Raw genomic sequence first — 18,949 nt, 5'->3', positions numbered from 1 at the left:
CACTAATGACTTCCCCAGGTGAGCTGATGACGCATTTCAAGATGCCGACTTCCCCAAGCAGACCAACTAACCTACTTTAAGGGGAGGAACCATAAAATCAGCATGTCTTGAAGTCCAGTGTCCCTCGGAATAAAATATTCACAAATTGGAAAGACAACAATGGGGGTTAGATACCGTTACAACACAGCATAAAGTGGCCTCCACAACTGTTGTGGCTACAAACTCAGAACTGAAGATTCTTCACTGTCAGTGTAGAAGACAACATCGCAAGACAAACAATGAATCATAATGTTAAACCTACAATTAAAATGAAAGGTCCTCCGTGCTGAATAGAGACAAGATGCCAATGAAATGTATGGGTTGGTTTGCTCCTGTCAGGAGGCGGGGGGGGGGGGTTCTTACCCACAATGCTGCTCTGCTGACCAAAATTGCTATGTAGATATGTAAGTTACTTTCAGGAAACAACAGTTTCCTGAAAGAAACACTGTAAGCTGTTTCTCCAGAAACAGCTTACAGTGGTGTGACAAGTTAACTTGTTCACTCCCTCTTGAGTATAGAGGCACAGAATACCCAAGGTTAGGGGTAACCCTGAAATGTAGAATTGTTGTCTTAACAGTTTACAAGTAATGGATGCAACACTTCACCTTCTTGGTAGTCGCTTGACACCAAACAGCAACTGCAAGTAATTACCTCAATCACAACTGTATTATCTTCTGGTGTGGTATGTAGTCGTCCAGGATGGGGAAAGCAGGAGCAGGTCTTCTGGGATAAGAAGAAAAGCAACTAAAGCTGACAAATCCCTGTCCCACTATCCATTACAGGTCATAATGTCCTCAAGTTTGGGGCCTCAACTGCTGGTGTTTTGCTGAGCTAGTGAGAGTCCTGAGGGAGGGCTAGTGAGAGTCTTGAGGGAGGGCTAGTGAGAGTCTTGAGGGAGGGCTAGTGAGAGTCTTGAGGGAGGGCTAGTGAGAGTCCTGAGGGAGGGCTAATGAGAGTCCTGAGGGAGGGCTAAAAGCATGTGTAAGATCACGCATGTGACTGGACTGAAAGGGCAACCTGAAATGTACTGCATAGCATTTAATTAACAATGTCACGGACACTGCCAATTTAGCACTGGTGTTTTGTCCCCAGAGTCTTAGGTCAATATCTTGAGGTTTGTTTCACTTGTCCATAACGTTTGCCACAGGGTAGGTGGAGCTTGTTTTCCTTTCTGTTGTTTTGAGAGGAGGTATTAGAAGAATTATCTAAAAAATATATATATTTTTTTTTTTAAATATGCCAGTGTTTCTAAATACCCAGTTTTTCTTGTCATTATGGGGTATTTAATGTAAATGTATGATGGAAAATGTTATTAGAGTAAGGCTGTGATGTGACAGAATGTCAAAACATTTAAAGGGTTTCAATACTTTCCAAATAAAACAGGGTAACACAGTATAAGTGGATGTTCAGATAAAAATAGAGCAACACGGGCAAAGACACTGAGGAACTGGGGGAAAACAACTGTAACTGGCACTGATGCAGTTTTTTTTTTTTTCTGTCCTTGCTCCGATTTGGTATTTACTGTAGCTTCTGAAAAGTTTGACAGTGAATATAAAGTTATTAATCTCTCAGGACCTTTATCAGCATTTTCTTAACTCGCCGTATAAAACATGGACTTGCCAATAATCACTGAGGGGTCCTGCATGGAGGTCCAATGTAATGAAAGACTCAAAGAGGGAAAGAATTGTCATAGGGGCAATAAAAAAGAAGCAAAGCAATATCAGCAGGACTTCACAGCAGGAATACTCTGCCAAGATACAAGACTGCCCTTCCTCATCTTCTTGCTAACTCAATGTTCAACTTTGTTTAGTTTGTATGTACATTTAATGTGGTCTCTTACAACACACTAAACCAAAAAAGGCATATGTTAATTGATACAATATTGAAAGTGGTTCAGTGCTAATGCAAAAAACTTGCCGTATAGTGAAAAGGGCATTTTTTAATTATTAGATAGAATGGAAGACATTTCCAAGTCTGAGTTTGTGAGTCACTCTAACTTTTCCAGATATCTGGCAGTAGTTCTTGAAGACTAAATGTGCCAGTAACAATACTGGAAGATCTGTGGAAACTGAAGTCACACTCCACTAAATGGACAATGGAATTCAATTCGTACCGCACAAGGCTTGCAGATTCTGAGTTCCTCTCTCAGCAGGTAAGACACAGAACACCTCAAACTTTAAAATGACTTACACAGTCTTACAGGGTGATTCGTTTTCATGGTCAATTCATTGTTGACCTTCTATTCTACAATACAAACACGTATTGTACCGTCAGAAAGAAATGTTTGTAACCTTCAAATTTTAACTAATCCCTGCAATCAGTAAACCTGAACGCTCGCTGCATCTCTTGAGTTAGAAGCTTCCTTTCCAAATTCCCACATACGGTCAATGATGTGCAACACATCTCACATTCCTTGCTTCAGCCAACCAATTCATAATACAATCCTGTTAGGTCATAGCTAGAGTCCTGCGGTCGAAAGTCAACTTCTGCCTCCATTATGTCTTCATCTGAAACACAGACTCCCATTTCAATGAGCTTGCTTCAGCATTCATTTGAAGGCAGATGGAAAACATGTATGTGGAGATTTTTTCTTTTTTCTTCTGGCTCTAGATGGAAAACCACAGTTTCTGCATGCATGATTTTGTTATGCATGTCAGCTCATACTGATTTACATTTTGCTAGACGTCTTAAACACCAAAGTACTAGATAAGGCCATAAGTAGGTAATGCAATAGATCTTCGATGGAGAATTTCTAAAGGAAAGCTTGTGCTTGTGGTATTTTTGGTTGTTATTGGCTTGGTAGGTTGCTTGAGAGTTAACCCTCGTGCTGCCTTCGGGTCACATGACCCAAAGGTTCATAACGAACCATCGTTGTGTTTACCCAATTTTACCCAATACAAAAACAAATTAAAATAATTTTCTTTTAACCTTTGCAATGTGGGGGGTCTGAGACAGCCTAGCTGTTAAAAGAAAATGCTTCACTTTGTCTTTGTATGCGGTAAATTTGTCGCAATACGACGGTGGGTCACAATGACTGATGGGTCAGAATGACCCGAAGATAACACAAGGGTTAATGGACCTTTTTCTTTTGCTTCAATCTGGTCGTTCTTGAGAGAATATTTACAAGTTACTGGAAAAAAGGGTCTCTAAGTGGATTCTTGTTTCTTTAGGTGTCTGTACATTGTTGTGAACCAAAACTATGTGCAACCCTCTGTCGTTAAATGTCATATAGTGAACAAATTGTATGGTAGTATGTAAATTGAAAGATTGGATACATTACAACATAGTCTCACATTTTGTTCTCAATTTTAAGATAATGTGTTCAGGAATCATGCACATGAGCACATCAAATGCTGACAAATGCATAATTATCATATTGCAAGGTGTCTTGATATTACTGTTGTATTACTTGATATTAATACTGTTGTATAAGAAACATACATTTTGTGAGGGTAGCATTCCCATACCATTTACTGAAGTTTGAGTAAAGATTGTTAAATAAGATTGATAGTGATTGTCCTTCGGAAACTATGATGATATCTATGTTATGTAAAGTCTTGATTGGGTGATATCATGACATAAGGGTGGATGATAAAAAAGATAGATAATGACCCTTTGTATATGAGTTTCCTGATTTCCAAACCTCAACTATGGCAAATACTTCAGTCAGTAAGTAAAAATAAGCACATAATGAACATCGCAGACTTGGACAAAAAATCAGACGACTCGTTTTCCTGATTCCCAAAAAATAAGCATAAATTGGAAAGAACACACTGTCACCTTTACAGAAATGAGTTGAAATATTACTGACTGGTGCCTCACTCTCATTCTGCCAAACAGCTGTTTTCCAGAAATGCAGTTGTTTAGCTGGAAATACCTACTCAGTCTTCCATACTTTCCTATGGTTCATACTGTTCAGTAACTTAGAAATAACGCCATTCCATTGGTCAATTCTGGAAGTGCTGAGGGTCCTTGCATGCTCAGTGTCTTTTCTCTGTCAGGAGTAGCTGAATACACCCCCTGTGGTCCCTGACAGCCAAAACATTGATCCAGCTCACTATTTAGGAGCTTTGGTCCTTTGGTCCTTTAATGCCTTCTGCTGAACGTGCATGTCAATGTATATTCTGTACACTACTATATGTATATGTCATGTTACTTGCTGGTCTGATTTCTGGAATTCTTTTTGTGTTTAAAATGTGGTATAGCCAACCATTCAAGTGCATCAATGACCAGATACCTACATCAACGTTGAATCCTTCACTTTAAAACACATCATGTCATTTACGGTAATTGCTTGTTTACATTGGCTTGTGTCAGGAAAGATACTTGCTAAATTTGCGTAAAAAAGCTTAAAACCTTTCCTCTCCTTTTGCATCTGCATCGACAATTGGATGCACCCCACAATTCATCCTAGTGAGCTAAAATGAACACCGGCTGTATGTGGCATCATAAATTTAAGAAGAGTTTGTAGACAGAGAGACCTTGAGTGGTCATCCTTTATTCTGCTTTTGTCAGCTGGTTTTAATAAAAGCCACCCTGAATCCTATCATCTCATTCTGTGGGGAGAGAATCCTAAATCATTATCTCTACATTTCACACATATGACAGACTAAAGTCAGAGCTAGCTAATCTCACTGCTCCTGTGCTGCAGAAAATACAAAAAGGTGAGCCTTGGTCTTCAACCAGTATTCAGGTGAATACAGACAAGGAATAAAGAATGGTAACAGAAAACAGAATGAAAAAAGAACAGTCACCATATTGAAATGATTCACAGAAGTTTTATCAAATCCCTTTGTTCGTCTTGAAGATTACATTCTGTACTAAAGGAGCTCTCAATGGTTGATGGTTGTGAAAGTTCTATGACAGTACACTGACCCTTGACATTTCAAGCTTCCCGTATGGAAGAAAGGTTTCTGCAATCATTTGCTTTTGCAGCATTATAGGTTGCCAATATAAAGGTTCCATTCAGGTTCAAGAGCATTCCAGTTCTTTTATAAAGCACTAGAGCCCTAGCCTGTTAGTGTTAAGCCCAGAAGTAAGAGGTCTTGGGGAGGCCCGTGAGCTGTGTAAGCAGGACAAAAGCCACCCTAATTTAAGAAAGAACACCAGACTCAGAACCTTATTTAACACTAGGCTCCCACTCTCCCTTTGAGGTGAAGCGATACACAGCCCACACAGAGACTTTTCCACACTCTTGTCTTTTCAGAATTGACAGAGAATATATGCAAGATGGACTCGTTGGATGGTTGATGCTTGAGCAGTAATGATTTATTAGGGCGAAAGGAGCTAATCTAGGATTGTGTCTTAATGTCCTGATTCAATTTAAATATATCTGGAACCCATGGGTTCCAGATATATTTAAATTGGTTTCCTTTACTTAAACTCTATAGCATTAAAAAAATCTGTTTTCATGTCTTTAACTACTGCCACATGTGCCTTTGTGCTGTCATTTACTGCATGTGGATTGTTTTCCAGACTCTGACTGTGTGCATGTGTGTGTGTTTGTATCTGTGTTTGATGTGTGACTGTGTGTTTCTGTCTGTCTTTCCGTCTGTCTCTATCTTAATTTTTCTCAGAATCTGTCTTCTCTGTGCAGCTGTCAGGTATTCTCTGACAGTCCACACTTACCATGAATAACCTCACCTGTCCTTATATCATACGAGATTATATCACAACTCACAAATCCAATTTCCAAGGCTTTATTGGGGTAAAAAAAACTATGACAAGGTCACCAAAAGTCATGACTTGTTGGGGGGGGGGGGGGGGGATGCCATGTGTGGAATGATACTGTGCACTAAATGTTTCACTATGGAGCTCATCTCCCTGTCTGGGTCATGAAGAACAGTCTCACAGGGGGATGTTTCCTAGGGAAGGCAAACATAAATCAGCTTTGCTTGTGACAGGCAGGTGAAATAATAAGACTGCAGAGATATGTTGCTGGTAGGAAAAGGTGGCAGTGGGGAAACAAGACATTTCTGATAGTTAGAGTAAGAGAAAGAGAGACAGATAAAGAGATAGAGGGATAAAGAGAGTCAGACTGGACGAATGCTTTCCTGAGTTGAGCAAAATGTGTAATTCTCTACTTATTCTTTGTCTGTCTTACCCATATAAAACACGTACACACAAACACACATTGGAAAATCAAGCCAGTCCTGCAGCGAAAAAACATTATGAAACCCACTCCCCTCATAAGCCCACATCCATCTCTCTCGGCCTCAGCTCAGACTAGCCCCCCTCCCGACTCCCCTCCTCCCCTGCCGATTGAGGAAGCGGTTTGTGTGCAGACTGTGGCTGACTGGAACATTGTGCCGGGTGCATGGGAAGCGGTAACTTGAGCCGTGGCATATTAAAAGTTCCACTTGAGTAACGGTTTCTGTGAGGAGGGATCTTGCGGTGGTCCGGTGTCGGAAGAACTGATGGGAAGCCTATCGAGAGAGAAAAAGACAGTGATAGAAAGAGAGCAGCCTGAAGCGTGTGTTTACTCTATTAAGTAAGGTGGGAGAGTAGGACACTGCCACCTGTGTGTGGGTGGGTTGCACTGCAGTGGAAATATAGTACAAGACTATAATAGTAAAAAAGTATACAAATAACTTTTTGTATTAAAAAAGTTGAATAATTGTATTATAATAATGAATGAAAACTGCATATGATATGCAAAAAGTTCCCATCCCACATAGTTATATTTCCAAGATGGTAAAATGTAGGTAATGTAGTTATAGTATACTACAATGTATAACATTTGATCCAATTTTACAGTTAGTCAATAAACAACTTTAAAAAATGCTTACACTTCTCCATATATACCATCAGACCACAGTGTCACGCTTGGATTCACAGAGCATCAAACCCATGCCAATTAACCACTCTAAAAGATGCAGTCCCGTCCTTCTTTGTAGTCATCTGGCATCATTGTTCTAAAAAGCAAGTGAAAATCCCTCGGTTATCAGTCCAGTCTGAACTTCAAATGTCTCCTTATCAGCCTGGGTCCTGTCTTATCATTTTTAATGAGAACAGTCTGTAAAGAGCATTCAAGCTAAGAGTAATGTCTCTGACCTCAGTAAAAGGACATCCAGCATAAGCTAGATTAAATATAAATAAATATAATGGTCACTCTTTGATGTCTACAGTTTGTTACACATATTCAAAAAAAGTTGAGAAGGACAATTGTGAGTGAGGAACAGAAGGGTAAAATTTGCAGTGGCCTCTTAAATTTTACCCTTCTGTTCCTTACTCAAAATTGTCCTTCTCAACTTTTTTAAAAGGAAAGAAAAAAGTGCAGTGATCTCTTCATTTTTTTTCAGAGTTGTATAGTTAAGTTACTGTTGCTAACACTGCATAAAAAAAATTAAATATTTTTTAACACTTTTTACGATTCTAACGATTTTATAACACTTGCAATAATTAAAGATGTTACATAGAGTGTTTTCTAAATATCATGTGATTTGTTTAATGGCATTTCAACAATCTCTTTATTAATCTTATCTTTGACAGTAACTAATCTTTGGAGTTCATGTAGGACTGATCTGTAGCCCTTTGACTCTCCTTCTAGCACATTCAGAGGTGAAACTGATCAGGTGCAAAAATCAATCTCCAATCATAGCATAGCCTAAGCTTTGAAATATTATTTGTTCCAATAGGTTGAGTAATGGCATTTGGACAATGCACAATTTGTAGAGATCTCTTTTAGTTCATAAGCATAAAAAGCCCAACAAACAAAGCCATGATTGTAAATAGCTGTAAAGAGGTCAAATTCAACACTAACAACTTGTCATCTTGTATATAAAACCACAAGAGGGCAGCATACCATAACATACATGTTGGCATTCTTAATGCTTTAAGTATTTCTGAGGTGAGAAAAGTGCATTTAATATGCAAGCCTGGTTTTACTATGTTTTGGGAGAATAGATAGAAAAAAATCACATTAGACAATGTGGCATGGCAAAAAAGCACATCCAGGTCAGGGTTTATTCTGTTGAAAGGCATCAATTTTGAAAATGTATTAGATAAAAGGGCAATTATTCAAATGAAAAAAGAGCCAACATTTTTTGCAAATTGTATCAGTGTCCATGACAACTCAATATAAATATTTGATATTATTCCCCACTTTAGAATACTTGATAATATTCCCCACTATCTGGCTTCAGACAGGAAACACAAACATTGCAGGTATTCTGTCTGTACTATGAAAAAGCCTTAATATTCCCTTGTTGACCTGACTAAATTAAAATGTGTCTATTTACATCAACGTAGATGACTGTAACTTCAATAGAGGAGACTAATCAGCTGATCTAGCAAATTACCAATCAGGGTTTTTGTATCAACTAATTAAATGTTTGTACAGGGTTGAGTTCCAAGAGGTCACACTCTGCAATGCTGTATGTACAGTACACAATCTCATGTACTACACCACAAAAAAACTACTATTTGAGAGTACAGCATTTAGATTCCAGTGGACAGTCAAATGGGCTGAACCTCTGTGGTTAGATGACCAAGACATCATTGTGATCTCTCATGAGATACTGTTGTCCTTTGGCAATTTGAGACTTTAGGAAATACCATTGTTCCAAAGAGGAAATGCTGGTCAAGGATTTGACACTTGTCCCTGAGTGAGACTTCCTGTTTAAATATTATTGCTTGTGATGGGGTCACATTGAAACAATAGCTCGATTGAAACAATAGCTGGGTACAAAAATTACACACAGATACACAGCTAAATCATGGTTATTGAGATTGAATTATGGCATGTTTCTGGCATTTATTAATGTGAGGATTTTGGATTCAAATGGTCAGTAGCTGTGTTCCTTGAGGTTCCAAACAGTGAGTGTATGTGTCTACCTGTCTGTGTCCCCATCTCTCTCTCTCTCTCTCTCTCTCTCTCTCTCTCTCTCTCTCTCTCTCTCTCTCTCTCTCTCTCTCTCTCTCTCTCTCTCTTCCTCTCTCTATCTTATTCACACACACACAAACAGACTCACAATCACATGAGCAGACTTGAAGCCCCATGCCACACACATCCTGGGCACCAGACTGCAACACTGTGCCCAACTGTCACCATCCCTTCCTCTTTTGCTCCCCCCCCCCTCTCTCTGTCTGCAGTCCTCCCTGTCCTACACAGAAGCGCTATCCCTCCATTACTCCGCCCAGCCCTGCCTGTGCATCAATAAGCTCTATTAGCCCCGCCAGTAATCAGATTGGCAGAGAGAGACAGGATGAGGGTAGGGGAGAGAGAAATAGAGCAGAGGAGGATAGACTGTGTGTGTCTGCTGTGTGTGGGAGGGAGGGAAGGAGGGAGGGAGGAGGGAGGGCTATCCATGCGGAGCTGTTGTAGTAACCATGCACTCCTATTACTTCACTGCAGCACTCTGCAACAGCAGCACCAGCAGCCCCAGAAGCTAGACGCCCATGCTACTTAGTACTTAGTGAGCCAGACACAGTAGTCTGCCTGTCTCCTCCTCTCTCTCTCTCTCTCTCTCTCTCTCTCTCTCTCTCTCTCTCTCTCTCTCTCTCTCTCTCTCTCTCTCTCTCTCTCTCTCTCGCGCTCGCTCTCTGGGATTCTCTGTCCGTCTCTCTCTCTCTGTGTCTCTCTCTCTCTTTCCCTGTGTGTGCTCAGCAGTGCTCCACTCCCCTGCTCCTCCTCTCCCCCTCTCGTCACTCCTGCGGCGTAGCACTCTCTACTTGAAGGGGACACCGGCCTGCTCCTCACCCACTGCCTCTGCATGACTGTCACAAAGGTGAGCACGTTTTGGATGGGGTGATGTGGTCATTATTGTGACTCATGTTATTGAGTTAACTGTCATGGTTGGACAGGAGATGGAGGGCAGATTAGAGTGTGTGTGTGTGTGTGCACAACTCTGTATATGTGAGTCGGACATTTAGTCCTGCAGTTGCAATGCAGGGCAGGATAAGGTTGGGACGGTAGTTATTTGTGGCTAGTGCTACCTAGCTAGCCTGTATGGTGCAATGTACAGTACTTATCAAGACCATATAAAGTCATTGTGTGTGTGTGTGTGTGTGTGTGTGTGTGTGTGTGTGTGTGTGTGTGTGTGTGTGTGTGTGTGTGTGTGAGAGAGAGAGAGAGAGAGAGAGAGAGAGAGAGAGAGAGAGAGAGAGAGAGAGAGAGAGAGAGAGAGAGAGAGAGAGAGAGAGAGAGAGAGAGAGAGAGAGAGAGAGAGAGAGAGAGAGAGAGAGAGAAGAAAAAAGGGTAATGGCAAATGAAGGACACAACTTTCACACTGCTGGAGGTGATAGAGTTCTCCTCTGTATGGCAGTGTGCAGCACAAACAGCCACTTGGGACAGTGGTAGCCATTGGATGTGCTTGTGTGTGTACATGCAAGTGCATACATTTCTGCAGTGACTGTTTTTATTCATGCACTGTGGTTCATCTTGCATGTTAATCATTAAACTGTGCAGGGAGGATGGAGCATTATTTGTGAGATAGAAAGTAGGAGAAACCAGCTAGGATAAACTCTGTGATTAAATGCTCTAATCCTAGGATGACCGTGCTGGGAGAGAATTATTTCTAGTATCAAAGTATACAAAGTATTGATTCTATAATGCAATATATGTGTGTGTAAGTGTTATGTGAAAATAAGCAAAAATGCTTAAATGAACAACTTGACTATTTAACACTTGTTTATGTTCGTGTGTGTGTGTCTTTTTGTTGGGAAAGCTTAGAGCCTAGAGTCACCAGCAGGTTAAATCTTCTTAATCAGTTAAAGGAACAGACAGACAGACTGACAGACAGACATACATACAGACAGAGAGAGAGAGAGAGAGAGAGAGAGAGAGAGGTGGGGGATGGGAGAGAGTAAGCAAGGGGATAGAAATAGAGAGGCTTAGAGAAATTAGCACAGCAATTCAGGACTTTGATGAGAATTAACCTGGATCAAAATAGATCACTCACTGTAGAAAGTGGACAATTGCCTATTTACACACACATGCAAACAGAGAGAGAGAGAGATACTACTTTCTATGTTACAAGACTTTTTGGATAATGACATTAGCATGAGTGGTCTCTATGGCAGTATGTATGAGTGTGTGGGTGCTGTGTGGGAAGTTGTTCTCCATGGTAAGAGTGGTGGGATGACAGGTCAGTGTTTTCAAGGTAGCCAAGAGGCAGAGGTTTTGCCATGTGCAATAATACAGCTGTAACTTGCTCTATTTTTGTACCAGGTACTGGTACCGATGACGAGCTCTCTCAAAATATAGGTACTTCAATTGAAGGTTGGATTGTCCCATTTTTCATTTATTTTTTATACTAAAAGGTGACACTTTTATAACACTTTTTACTCTTTGCAAGGGGTGCCAATAATAATAATACATAACTAGAGAGGCTACAATTTCTGGGGAAATTGTAGGGTGTGCTTGCTTGCGTCGATTGCACAGGGGTCTGTTTTTTAATGACATTTTTACAACTGATATTTCTGTATATTTTATATAAAAATGCATAGGGCCTACTTATTATTTATAAAGATTACATAGATTTAAAAGCATCTTTTTTTTGCTGCTCATTTACAACTCAAAATACGAGTGAAGTGTAGAATGAAATATGATGTCTTCTCATTTCCCCTGCAAGAGGCAGCCTCATAGCTGAATCAAACGAATAAATTTGGCAGACCGGTGTAAAGATTGACCTAATCTCTATGACTTAAACGTCCTTTTAAGTTTTCCCTTCTCGTGATATTTTCAGGCATTTAGCCTACTGCATTCATTCATTAATAAAGAACCCCCTTTGAAGATTATTCTACGATGTTACCGGCAGTAGAAGATGGAATCGCGATTCAAACAGTAGCCTACCATCTGCTAACTGAAAATATGCCCCCAAAAACGTAAATAAGCTTGACATTTATTTAGTAGAAATCGCTCATTCATAAAAAGCTCACTGGTAGCGATCATTGTCAGTAACAACGCAAAATGCGATAGCCCTGTGTGGAGAAGCTTCCCCGGTAAATTGTACTACTACTGTACAGTACAGTACTAGACTACTGCTGTGTTCGTCTTGGCAGCGATTGCGTTGGTTGAATTCGATTTAACGTTCCGTTGTACGGTTTAGGCTGAAATTAATTATTTTCATGAACAGATTGACAAAGTTTAGGCTGTGGCAATGAAGTTCAGGTTAGAAGTCAGATAGTTTCACCTATTGAAAGACTTTTGATTAAAGTAAGGTGAGTGCCGAACATGTTCTGTCGCCGTTTGACTTCCTACAGCTGTGTAGATGTTTTTGTAGTGTGTCTCGCGTAGGCTACAGCGTTGCAGTGAGCAACACTGGTTTGAAACCACAGGTAATGATAATTTCACCAACAAATCGTTTACTTGTAATGTAATGTCATAATAAATCCTACAACGAAAATGTATTTGTGAGGAATTTTCATTTTAAGGATTGAAACCAGATGCATCATAGACCACTGTAGTATGTGTTGCCCGGGCAACAGAGGCTAATGTCATGATGTTAATGCTTCAGTGAAATAGTAGACTACCGTTTCCGAAAGTAGATGTGGGCCTACTTCCTTAATAATATCAGCTAATATTGTACATTACATTTCACAATTGTGTTTCACATCACAAAGTAAAATGAGTAAATAGTTATCACCCTGGCCTCTTTGCTTGTGGCGTTTCTGCAGCTGCCTTGCAGTAAAGCTATAGTTAGCCTAGCTATCCCCCAAGTTAACAGATGCGAAACGAATGTTCTGCTACAGGTAGTCACGCGTGTTTTCGTGACGTTAGTGACGTAGGGACGTTAGTAACGTCAGTGACTGTGGCTAGCAAATTAGCCACCGTTAGCTTCACTTTTCACCACAAAAACGCAATTTCTACTTAAACCATGCAACGGAACGTAAATAAAAATACAACCAACGCAATCGCTACCAATACGAAACTTTTGACACCTTGGTTGTCTATGTAGTCCAAATATTGACTGATCCTTAGGGGGGCGAAAATAAACAATAATAAATAATAAATATATATGTGAGAGAACAAAGGTTGTGCCCTTGCCGAAGGCAAAGCACACCCAATTATAATAAATTGTATTTGTATTGCACCTTTCTTGCACTCAAAGCATTACAGTAAATCAAATGTTCTATTATAAACCAATAATTCTGGAGATGACTCTATGAAGGGGGATGGAAAGATAGGTATTGGTTGGAGAAAAACAGAGATAGAGAGACAACACAGAGAATGAGTAGGTGGTAAAGAGTGGATAGATGAGCTGAGGTGAGAACAAGGGGTTCTGTGGGTGGGGGGAGGACTGAGGCGGAGGATGTAGAAGAGAGAGGGTGCATGAGAAACAGAGTAAAGGTGAAGCAATGTGTGTACGTGTGTGTGGGAGGGGGGTGCATTGACGGTAAGACAGTATGTTTATGGTTCTGCCTAGTGACAGAGTGTGTGTGAGTTCTGTGTGTGTGTTCTGTGTGTGTGTAACCTTGGGGGATGTGGGACGAGGGCTAACATGCTGATGGAGCTAAACTGCCCAGGAGCCCATGGAGACAGCCCTAAGTGATATGTGCGGAGTGTAAGTGTAATACTGTGTGCTGAGAAACCCTGCCATGGTCCACTTGCATGCACACAGACACATACTGTACAACACCATACACAAAGTCAATGAATTCCTTTGCACCATCTTCCCACACAAGCACACACATGCATGCTCGCATTACAATAAATGTTAAATACACACTCAGAATAATATGTTCTGTTAGGATGTTAGGAAAGATAGAACAAGTTCATCTCGGCAAAAAGAAGAATTTGTAGTTGACAACATTACCATTTTATTGAAACTCAGTATTTTAGACAAAACCAGAATGACAGGTAAAGAAACACAGTTGTGCAAAACTGAGTAACAGGATCACCTGTCAGGGGTTAATGTGTGGAAAAGGCATAGTCCTCAAAATGTACTGCACAAACAGCACCTGGGGGCAGATGAGCAAGGACATGCAGGGGAAATATGATTGGAAATAAAATGATGGAAACATATGAAAGGAAGGAAAAACATAATCGGCAACTTTTCCAATATTTGGTCTTTCTGACCCTGATCCTGGTGAGTATCTATATGGTAGGTTTTTGCTCCAACCCTCGTTATAACTGACCCGGAAGGGAGGGGAGTGGAAGATGGGTGGAGTAGGGGACAATGGCAGGAAGATTGGCAGATTGGTTGAGTAAGGGCACATGTTCCCCAGGGAACACCGCACCATGAAAGATTCATGTTTTTGTTGTGAAGTCAAGATAACCTCTCCACAGGATATATACAGAACTAGAAGACTTCAAAAATCAGGCAGGGGTGATATGGCTAGACAAGTTTTATATTTTATATCTAAACAGGTAAGCATAACAAAATAAGTCAGATCTGTAATGCAGCCTAGCAAGACCAAGATGCCTAGTGCACCAAACTGTCTTCCGTACCAGAAACTCTACACCACGCTGGTAGATGCAAATGATGTGTAAGTAGGTGGGTTGTATGTTCCTGACAGGATAGGGTATCTGTAGTACGGAATATTGGAACATTTAATTCAATAGACTTAATTTGCATACATGTTTATGGACAGGTGTGTGTAGGTGGAACAAATCCTTTGTGCACTGCAAAGCCTAACATACAAGTGTCTTTCTATGTGTCTGTCTGAGAATCCTGAACTAGGCCTCACACAGTAGCAACCATATTCAGCTGCTATTGAAAGAACTGTAGGAGAGCCTTGCAGCTCACAGCTGCTCCCGGGATTACAAATAAACGTTGAAAATTCGAAGTTTTCTGGAACAGATCCATCGATCGTGGCCCTAAAATATCCACAACCTCCCCTTCCCCCACCCCAAACCTCCCATCACTGTTTCCGCCTTGGCTTCTGAATCCATGTGGGCCCATGGGAGTCACATAATGGCACCCGAAGGAGCACTCAGCACAGAAAACCAAGCCCTTTCAGAGGTTGAGGTCATGTGGTCTAGTCTGCCAGCTGACCAGTGAACTCTGAGGTTCTGTGGGGACTGTTGCTTGGTGGGTGGTGTGAGTAGGGATGTGATGAGAGGCATGAAGCTCTGTTTGAAATTCAAAACAGAATTCAAGTTTGGAGATCTTTAACAAATGAATAAGCCTTCAGATGCACTTGGCAGCCCTAAAGGCAGCCAGTAGAAATGACACAGAGCATTTGTCAAAGATTTTGAATACCCCCTTCATTCCAATGTTTGTGTGTTGTACAGAGGAACCATGAAAATGGTTCACTTGTGGAAGGATACTTGCAGACACAGCTGCGTTCCAGGATTTTAAAGCAGGGAGGGGGAAAGAGCGAGCGAGGTGTGGGGTCACTGCGCCAGAGATATCTTATTGTTTCTCCAAACACCAGTGAAACCCACCAAACCAATACTCGAGGGAGTTTGTGTAGTTGGTGACAACAATTGTTTATGTCCCAGCGATTTATGGAAGGGACACACACACTCAAAGCTCTTGTGTGTTAAGTGAGGATGTGCATAGAGATGCTTTCAAAGACACACACACACGCAAATACATACAGTATATGCAAAATTGCCCTTGCTACTGATAGCTTTGGCCTAAACCGAACCAATACAACCCATAATAGCATTCAAGCACTGTCATCAGGAAACTTGCTTCGGGGGGAATGTCCCTGTACTTACTGTAAGTCGCTCTGGATAAGAGCGTCTGCTAAATGACTAAATGTAATGTAAATGTAATGTAAAGCTCACGCATGGTTAAGGAAGGGCCGAAAAGGATGTTCAGAGTGTTTGTAGCAAACCTTCCACAAGTTGCACTGTTTAGGTCAGCCTAAGTTACATAGCAAAAAGTTATCATTAAAAAATGTGCGCTCACTGGAAACTGGTGTGTTAATGAACAAAGAACATGTATTTCTGATAGTGCTGTGGTGTGTGTATACATGTGAGGGTAAACCTTTGCAACCAGCAGCTTTGCCACAAACAAAAACTGAATGCCGTCTGCAGCCCCACTCTTTGCTAAGGACTGCCTTCCCACCAACGATAAATCTTAATTGAGCCTGATTCAGAATACTGGCCATTTGTCAAGCTTAGTGTCTGCTTGCACACACTGCAAGCACATTATGCTGGCGGTTGAGTCACTAGCCTAGCAACCAAAGGCTACTCACCAATATCCAAGCAATGTGCAAACTGCTGAGACTGATAACCATCATGAAAGCAAATAAAGGTTTTTATTTTGCATCGTTTCTGCGATGGGAAGTAAAGTAAAGGGATAAAGAGAAAGACAAAGAGAGAAAAGGAAGGAAAGAGTGAGGAAAATAGGTAAAGAGTGGTAAGGGAAGGAAGGGAATAAAGCTTAAGAAATGCATTCACTGCGGGATAACATTCAGATAAGATGAGCTCATGGCTTGTCTGAAAGCTACCTCATTCTTTTTGTGTGTGTGTATGTGTGTGTGTGTGTGTGTGTGTGTGTGAGTGTGTGTGTGTGTGTGTGTGTGTGTGTGTATGTGTGTGTGTGTGCTTGCACGCTTGTGTGGGAGAGAAAGAGAATGTGAAAGAGACTGTCCAGACGGATTTCATATTCTGTTGTAAAAATCTGTTCAGCGTAGTATATTTCAATATTCCACCACAGAGTACGTTTTTTCCCATATGAATGTGTGTGGTTACACTTCTGCATTATATATTTGTTTACTAATACATTAAAAATACAGTAATACTGTATTTAGTAATACCCCCCCCCCCCCAAAAAAAAAAAAAAATCCAATTGAACAACATGGCCAATAAAAAGTTTCAAGCATAAAGGGAAGCACTTCTCTCTTTTTCAAAAGACTACTTCTTTTTTTTTTCTAAGAGTTCTTTGTGATCATTTTGTAATGCCCAATGGAACCTGCTTGGGGAAAAAGAGAGTGTGTCATTTATAAATATCCCTGTGTGGAAAAGAAGTACTGAGGAGAAAGTGGCAGCTTTACGACCATCCCATTTCCCATCCAGCTGAGATTCCAGACTCATCCTGGGATGAGGAGTGAGCATGTGTGTGTGTGTGTGTGTGTGTGTGTAAATGTGAGTTTGTGTCTATATCTGTCCAACACTGTCTCTACAGACCACCAATAATCATCTAAATTACAGTGTTGTGCTGTTTGCTTGTGTGTCCTCATGTGGTTCCCTCACTCTCTTCTACATCTCTTTTTTCATCCCCACATTGTGGGATTTGCTTTTCTTTCTTGCATCCCACTCTATCTCCTCCCACTCTATCTCCTCCCACTCTATCTCCTCCCACTCTATCTCCTCCCACTCTATCTCCTCCCACTCTATCTCCTTACCCTTTTCTCTCTCCGTCCATCTCTGTTTCCATCCTTCCCTTTCATGTCTTTGTTTGTCACTGTCTTTAACTCAGCCTTTTCTCAGTCCTTCATAATCTGTCTTTCTCTGTATCTCTAATCCGCTACAATTCAATCAATTTCATTCTCTCTTTCTTTCTACCTTGGTTCCTTATTTCTCTCACTCCATGGATCCTAAAGCTCCAGTCAATCATCATTATAAATCCAGTGATTGAGGATGCCCTCTACCAGGGCAGTTCCACTCAGTGACAAATGGAAGACTGTAGTCTATGGACCAGTACTGAGTAGATTTAGGATGTGGATGATTTACTTGAAAGCATGTCACAGATGAGCAGGTAAATACAAAACCCTACATGGCCCTGTCAGATAAACCTATAACATCAAGCTTCCTTCAGAAATGTGCTATATGTCACAAGTTCTCGTAGAGGACTTGCCAAAACACTTGAAGCTTGATGGAAAATAATGAGCTGCGTTTGGTAGCATCTTCCAAAAAGTGTCTACTGTAGCCAGGCAAAAGCTCTCATTTTATTATAACCAGAACTGTTGTTTAGAACTATGGTGCAGTATAACTTCAGTATTTAACTTTGGTATCTTCACTATTGCTGATGATGACATCAAAATGGAAAAAATGAGAGTAAGCATCTGCTAAACTCATCTGGATGGTTTATATACCCTTTTTGGGGGGATCTTTTTCCACCTTAATTTATTGATCGGAATCTGGTGGAATGACACAATTCCCAGTTCCGGGATATATTCTGAGAGTGATACATCTGAAAGCTGTTCTCTGGGACTCTGAGGGAAAATGCTAAATGGTGCATACGGTGAGGAAGAAAGCCACCTGGGCTATCTATGAAAGAGCTGGAGGAAGACAGATTCAGGCTTTTATTGAGGCCATTATTTTGAGTTCTTTGTTATTCGACCAGGTTGGCTCCCAATCGTTTTTGAAGATTTACTGGTCATGGGATTGATTGTGTGATACAGTCCAGTATTGTGCAGTTTTTTGAAACTAGCTGTTTGGTAAATGGGGCTGGAGATGAGCGTGTGCTGTAGAGAAAGCGGTGAGGAGTGGGTTGTCTGCTGAGAGGGTGATACCTACCGGCCACATCTCCCATCCATCGAGGAAGACACAGGTTCATAGTCTGCAGTGGAAATAGTTATCATTTTCATACTTTCATTGTCAGGTTGTGTTTAAATAATGAAAGTGTTTTATTTGAAAAAATGCAACACAATACCACTGCAATTTCACAATGCTTGGACGCATTCATTTTGTGGTAATGGGATGTGAAAGAGATAGGTGGATTACGTTGTATCCTACCCTCCTTTTCTCATTAATGACATTATATTACTTTCGTATTCCAAAGGCTTCCTATTAATTTCTGCCATCTGGCTTCTCAACACTATGCCTAGGGTGACACAGTGGCAATGTCTGTCACAAAACATGGCACAAAGACAGTAGAAGGCAAATAAAGGTGAAAAGAGTATACATAATCATGCCTTATTTCCATATGAATGGCCCAGCTTCTGGAGTAAACAATAGTATTTCCTCTGCTTTGACTGAAAATAAATGTTCAATCCAAGTACTTTTTCTCATATGCCAAAAAGAGAAAAAATATATATATTTGTGTAATCTGTGTAATTTGATATGAAG

At 40.7% G+C, this 18,949-nt stretch overlaps 1 protein-coding gene across 1 annotated transcript in view; it reads left to right on the top strand.

Moving 5' to 3' along the window:
• Positions 1–9,397: 9,397 nt before the first annotated feature.
• coro2ba (coronin, actin binding protein, 2Ba) overlaps positions 9,398–18,949 on the top strand; it is a 32,077-nt gene continuing 22,525 nt past the window's right edge. Inside the window, exon 1 of the mRNA XM_062471628.1 lies at positions 9,398–9,767. Coding sequence (XP_062327612.1) covers positions 9,753–9,767 — 15 coding nt within the window. The 5' untranslated portion in view covers positions 9,398–9,752. The remainder of the gene's footprint in view (positions 9,768–18,949) is intronic.

Source organism: Osmerus eperlanus, chromosome 10, assembly GCF_963692335.1.
Source record: "Osmerus eperlanus chromosome 10, fOsmEpe2.1, whole genome shotgun sequence".
Classification (NCBI taxonomy): Eukaryota; Metazoa; Chordata; class Actinopteri; order Osmeriformes; family Osmeridae; genus Osmerus; species Osmerus eperlanus.
This window is presented reverse-complemented; position numbering and strand designations above follow the sequence as displayed.